General features: G+C 33.6%; 1 protein-coding gene across 1 annotated transcript in view; it reads right to left on the bottom strand.

Annotated features, from left to right (window-relative positions):
• The window catches only part of LOC106478587 (patched domain-containing protein 3-like), an 8,601-nt gene extending 8,152 nt beyond the window's left edge, over positions 1-449 (bottom strand). The window contains exon 1 of the mRNA XM_013939143.2: positions 92-449. Within this exon, the coding sequence (XP_013794597.1) occupies positions 92-449 (358 nt within the window). The remainder of the gene's footprint in view (positions 1-91) is intronic.
• Between the last annotated feature and the right edge of the window lie 6,371 nt (positions 450-6,820).

Raw genomic sequence — 6,820 nt, 5'->3', positions numbered from 1 at the left:
ACTATTAAAAGATATATTATTTGGCGCGGCTTCGAATTATTTCAAATTCTCAATACGTAACAATATCTTGATGTCTTATATAGTTACTCACTTGCAAGAGACTTCGGTGTAATTGGAAAGCAGAAAACGCTGTGTAGGTTCCGACTTTCAGCATATCCGCTAACAGCCATACAGCCTCCAAAAAAGGTAATATGCCAGATGTAGGTAAACAGAACCGCCATAGCCGTATAGGTGCAGAATATTTGTACAGAAGGAAAGGGTGTGATTATTCCAATCATGAAAGATATGAAATTAGTGATAGATGTGATAGTTATGGAGACGGCTGCATCTGAATACGTCTCAGCCATTCTTTCCTCAACCGACTTCTTCGGTTCTGTGCGTCGCCAAGCGGCCAGAAGGACAAATGTATCATCCATTCCAATACCTGTAGAAAAAGAAAACAAACGCATTTTGATGTGTAGGTGAAATATTACACAATATATACATACAAGTTACACCGTAAACGTTTGTTTGTAATTAAGCACAAAGCTACACAATGAGCTACCTGTGCTCTGCCCACCACGGGTATCGAAACCCGGATTCTAGCATTGTAAGTCCGCAGAAATACCGCTGTATCACTGGGGGGGGGGCTCACTGTAAACAGTATTTATCATATTTAATACACGTTGTAATTCTGATAATACAATAGAAGATAAAGTATTCTAATTGAATATAATGAATTTTGGTTTTGAAGCAGTAGTATACTTGGGTAGTTTTGAATATATCTTATGTTATATTTTATGTTAATTCTTTATCACGTCATATTCTTTCTCTTTTAACCTTTACTGTAGTGAGAGTGCTTTTTTCATGTTTGATTTAACTAGTTCAGCCGTGATATAAGTAAAATGGTAGAGCTTTATCTAATGGTATCTTCACACTCTTTATTAGTTTAAATCGTCCTATAATTGAAACCATTATCTTGCAATTCTTCATCTCCAGTACCATGTGCTAATACAGTATTACTGAGATATACGAAACTAAAGCGTACTTAAATAGAGTTTGTTTGAAGTTAAGCACAAAGCTACACAATGGGCTATCTGTGCTCTGCCTACCACGGGTATCGAAACTCAGTTTCTAGCGTTGTAAGTCCGTAGAAATACCGCTGTGCTACTGGATGGGGCTAAATGGAGAGATGGGGCAATAAATAAAGATTGTTATAAAACAACTGATGAGTTCTGATACTGAACAGAAACTTATTGGGCAGTAACTTGTGGGAGATAAAAGATAGATCTGAAATGCTATTTTTCACACACATCTGATTTCGAGCCCCAATGAACAGATTTAGCGGTATGTGTAAAAAAAAAAGACAGTTAACTTGTTTTTATAGCAATTTTTTTTTAGGCTTATTGTTTATATTTTCGGCGTTTAAACTTTAACGTTCAATATATAATGATATAGTTTAATACCCAAAATTAGTCTATTCTTGATCCATGACACACCATGCTTGACTATATCTTCCTTTTTAAACTTTTTCTCTTTATTTCAGGAAAGGAGAAATATAATTGTGTCGAATATATCCTTAAACATAAGTGAGGGAAAAGAGATACTGACATTGAAAGGTTCTGTGTATTTAGTAGAAAAATAAGACTGAATTTAAAAGCATTAAAATGAATATCCAATGAACACCCATTTGAGTGGTCTGAAATACTTAAACCAACTGAAAGGTTTTCGTTCTGAAAACTGACGTTGAATGGCATCACTTGATTGCCCAATAAAGTAGAATATTAAGGTTAGTGAGATTGAATAAAAAATACTATCGACACAACTAATCTCAAACTGTAATTTGATAATGATAACTAGAAAACTTACTGCAACATTCGGGAATGAATTGAAAAAGTGTAGGGATTGATTTTTTGCTTTGTCTTTAGAATGTCATATTATATACTGTTTTGTTTTTTTTTCTCTCACAATTTAAAACAACTATATTTATAAAATACGATTAGTTACCAGAGATGGCGTTATTTGTAATTCTCAAAACTTTCCACGATCGTTTAGACTGCTGGAATTATTCGTTTTTGTTTATATATCACTGTAATTAAGGTCGTATTAATAGATCAGCTTGTTTGAAACGGATGCCATTGCAAGAATATCGTTACGTTTATCATTTCAGCCGTTTCGAAGGGCGCTCCTTACTGTATGGTATTCTCCAGCGATGATATTGAGAGTACAAGTAGAATAATATTATAATTCCGCAAGGTAATAACATTCATTGGCTCCTAAACAAAAACCTGACAATATTATAACAGAATTACTTCCATTATATCCACACTTTAACTACGATCGGGGTTTTACATTCATTGACTTCTAAACAAAACCTGACAATATTATAACAGAATTGCTTCCATTATATCCACACTTTAACTACGATCGGGGTCTTACATTCATTAGCTCCTAAACAAAAACCTGACAATATTATAACGGAATTTCTTCCATTATATCCACATTTTAACTACGATCGGGGTTTTACATTCATTAGCTCCTAAACAAAAACCTGACAATATTATAACAGAATTACTTTTTGAGGGAACTGCACGTGAACCATGTATTCTGGGATCCATACTCCGGACTTTCTAACTACCAGGCCACGCCTTGTTCGAGCTAGGAACTAAAATCGATGCTGGATAAAATGTAAACTTATTAAAATGAAATCTTGATATTAATAAACTAACTAAAAAACACGATCATTTAATACGTATGCTACATACGTGGAAAAAAATCAGCGAATATAATAGCTAATTACGTTATTATTTTAATCCGACTTTGTAGCAGCATGTACTACTGAACTCACGTTGTTAATAGTTACAGAAGTGTTAAGGAACATCGATTCCTAAATTAAGTTTGTATCTTAGTTTGTACTACTGATCTCACGTTGTTAATAGTTACACAAGTGTTAAGGAACATCGATTCCTAAATTAAGTTTGTATCTTAGTTTGCACTACTGATCTCACGTTGTTAATAGTTACACAAGTGTTAAGGAACATCGATTCCCAAATTAAGTTTGTTTCTTGAGTAAATTGTCAGTAATGTATGTTACCTTTATGCACCAAGTTGTGTAAATGTTAATACCTTTAAAATGACAGTATATCTTGTCGGTATGGTTAAAGTTATATAGTATATCATATCGGTTTGGTTAAAGTTATATAGTATATCATATCGGTATGGTTAAAGTCATATAGTATATTATATCGGTATGGTCGTAACAATAACTGACATCTGTAATTGTTAAAGTTATTGTTACGACTGTTGCTGAGATACCTATTTTAAAGCAGTGTTCTACAATTTAACGAATTGTTATCGCTCAGTATATTGTTACCCGATGAATGCTCCGGTAAGAAGGCCGAAAGCTCGCAAATAAAAGTATTTTAAAGTAGAGAAAAGTCTGTGTATAATTCTACATAAATTTTATATTGTTGTAACACATATGTTAGACTAGCTATAGAAATTATTTTACATTACATATCTCTCTAACAAATATACCAAACTAACTGCTTTTTTATATTAGATTTTGTATTTCTATAACACAGTATTTGATCAATCTGGTGTTTATATTAGATTTGATATTGTTCTAACGTATTTTGTATCGTCCACACGCAATGCCAGTCTAATCAGGTGTTTCTATTATATTTTACGTTTATTATCACTCATAAAATTATCAGACAAATATGCTTTTATTTCAGAAGCTATAATATCGTGATAAGTTTGACGTGATAAAGCTATTGCTATGAAACACGTAATGCATTTACACACAATTAAAACGTTTTTAAATCATTGAATTAACACTTTTCTTTCAGTCTCACTATTGTTGTAACGCACGGACTACGTTAACTTGTTTCTTGCCACAAGCTTTGTATTGTTTCAGCATCCGTTATACTTTTGTATTATACTTTATATAGTCGTAGTACACATATCAATCTAACCTGTTTTTGTTTCAGGATTGATATTCTTTAAACACACTCGTTATACTATCCAGTTACCTAAACATGACAAACCTCTTTATAAAATATTATTAGCTTTTAGTTTAATGGATTATTACTCTTTTCAACAGAATTCAGGTCACAAGAAATGTTACGATCGTTGGCTTTTTATATCATATAAGTGCCTACAGACACTCATAAGGTTCATACTCGAAAAGTTCCCAACACTTAAGTTATGGTTTCAGGGGTTTGGGGGGAATATTTCATTGAGTATATTTTATGTTTGAAACGGGGTCACTATGTCTACAAAACACCTGCAAAAGACCAAAATGAATGAACAAGTAAAATGGGATCTATCGAGTTGCGCGTAACGACCTTTAACCTACCGAAGCCGCTCCTCTCACCTAGTTGAGTGAGAAGTACCTTACACGGTAACTGTTCTTGTTTTTAAGATTTTCGAAGTCATATAAAACTTGCTATACTTTGTAAGCAGGATAACAGTTTCAATGTATAAACTCAACAAGTTACTTAATAGTTGGATATTGTAAAATGGTAATTTCTATACGTATAAATGAGAGTTTGTCCACATTTGTTTTCCTTATAATTCACCATATACGATAATATGACTTTACTTGGAAACATTCTAAAAACCTTCTGTACTTTCTTGCTGCAAGACACGACTGTACTACTGAATAACTTACATATTATTCAGGTCATGCTTAGTTCACTTAAACAAAAAGCGTAGATAATGTTCATAACAATATTGTTAACTAACTTCAACGAATTTGGAACCTACTGGATTACTATAAATATAGTTTTAATCAACACTTGAACCAAAAGTATATAGATGGTATTAACAACTGTCTTAAATCAAGGTACAATCTATGGATTCATCCTAAATATAATTTTAGCAACTAACTTAAATCAAAGTGAAATCCCTGGATCCACTCTGAATAGTTCTTAAGTTCTATTTTTCGTGGCGTATTGTTAGAAATATCTTCTGTATGTGTGAAATCAAAGCTTTACGATATGCATCATAAAATGTTTTACAGCCAATCGTCAACAATACTAATGTAATAAACGTTAATAATATTAATAAAAAAGCTGAGTATATTGATAAAATAAACCACCAGCTCAGTGACCCTCGTAAATTAAAAAAAAAAAGAGACAAACTTCTTATCCCTAACCTTTAAGACAGAAGATCAGATCCTACGTTTCATCAAGACCCTCAAAAGTCAAAATATTATCTCTGAAACAATTTTTCAACAAATTGCCCCCCAGTGGCACAGCGGTATGTTTGCGGACTTACAACGCTAGAATCCGGGTTTCGATACCCGTGGTGGGCAGAGCACAGATAGCCCATTGTGTAACTTTGTGCTTAATTACAGACAAACAAACAAATTCAACAAATTGCCCCATGTAGCTTCAAAATCGGTATTCTTTACGGCCTACTCAAAGTACACAAAATAGGATACCCTCTCCACCATACTTCTCTCAACTGTAGGCTTTTGCAATTACAACCTGTCAACATTTATCGTCTTTATCCTGAAACACCTCACCTTGAACGAATTTACGATTACCGACTCATTTACATTTGCTTCTGAAATCTCTGAAATTCCATCTGCTGATCAATATGTTATGGCCAGTTTTGATAATGAATCTCTATATATCAATATCCCCCTTGATGAAACTTTAAATTTGATCGTGGACCTTCTCTTTCCCACTAACACTGAACAATATCTTGGTTTCCCCTGTAAATAATTCCTGGAACTTCTTGTCCTCTTTACAAAGTTAAACCATTTCCTCTTTAATGGCGTCATTTATGACCAGGTAGATGGAATCCCTGCTGGGTCCAATGATAGCCAACAGTTTTTATGCTATCATGAACGCAAGTGGCTAGAAAACTGCCAACAGTTTTTACGCTATCATGAACGCAAGTGGCTAGAAAACTGCCAACAGTTTTTACGCTATCATGAACGCAAGTGGCTAGAAAACTGCCCACGTGAATTCAAACCTGTCCTTCACAAACGCTATATTAATGACACCTTCTTGCTGTTTCGACGATCAAGTCACCTTTCCAAGTTCCTTTCTCACCTTATTTCCCAACACCCCAATATCCAACTCACATTCGAACTCGAGGAAAATGAATCTTTACCTTTCCTAGACGTCAGGATTACCAAAGAAGGTAAACACTTTTCTACCTCTGTTTATCATAAAAGAACATTTCCTGGCTTCTACACCAATTTCAATAGTTTTATCCCCAACTTCTTCAAACGTAATCTGATTACATCATTGTTAAACAGAATTTTTAATCTTTGTTCTAATTATTTTATTTTACACGAAGAAATTACCCTTCTACACAAACACGTGTTAAATAATGGCTATCTGGTTTACCCTTCTACATAAACATATATTAAATAATGGCTATGAGATTGATTTTCTAACAAAGATTACACGCAATTTCCTAAACAACAAAATCCAACCACCAGCTAATGTACACACCGTCCCCAAATTTCCCCTCATTATCTCACTTCCTTTTATTGGTTCGTAATCCCTACCAATTAAAAAACAACTATCTTCCCTAATAAAAAACTTCTACCTTCAAATTCAGCTAAGACTAATATACAGACCTAGCCTCCGTATTAAACACTTATTTCAGTACAAAGATCAAGTACCTAAACTTCTACCTTCATGGCTCGTGTATAAATATACGTTTGGTGACTGTAAGATCACGTATATTGACAAAACGAAACACCACTTAAAAACTAAAGTCTGTGAACATTTAGGAGTATCTAACAGAACTAACCATCAACTAATAATGGCTGGAGACGGCTTAAATGGGTAATGAAGAAAAACTTTAATATAAG

Source organism: Limulus polyphemus, unplaced genomic scaffold, assembly GCF_000517525.1.
Source record: "Limulus polyphemus unplaced genomic scaffold, Limulus_polyphemus-2.1.2 Scaffold229, whole genome shotgun sequence".
In the NCBI taxonomy this organism is placed as follows: domain Eukaryota; kingdom Metazoa; phylum Arthropoda; class Merostomata; order Xiphosura; family Limulidae; genus Limulus; species Limulus polyphemus.
Note: the sequence above shows the minus strand (reverse complement) of the source record. Positions and strands in the feature narration are given on the sequence as shown.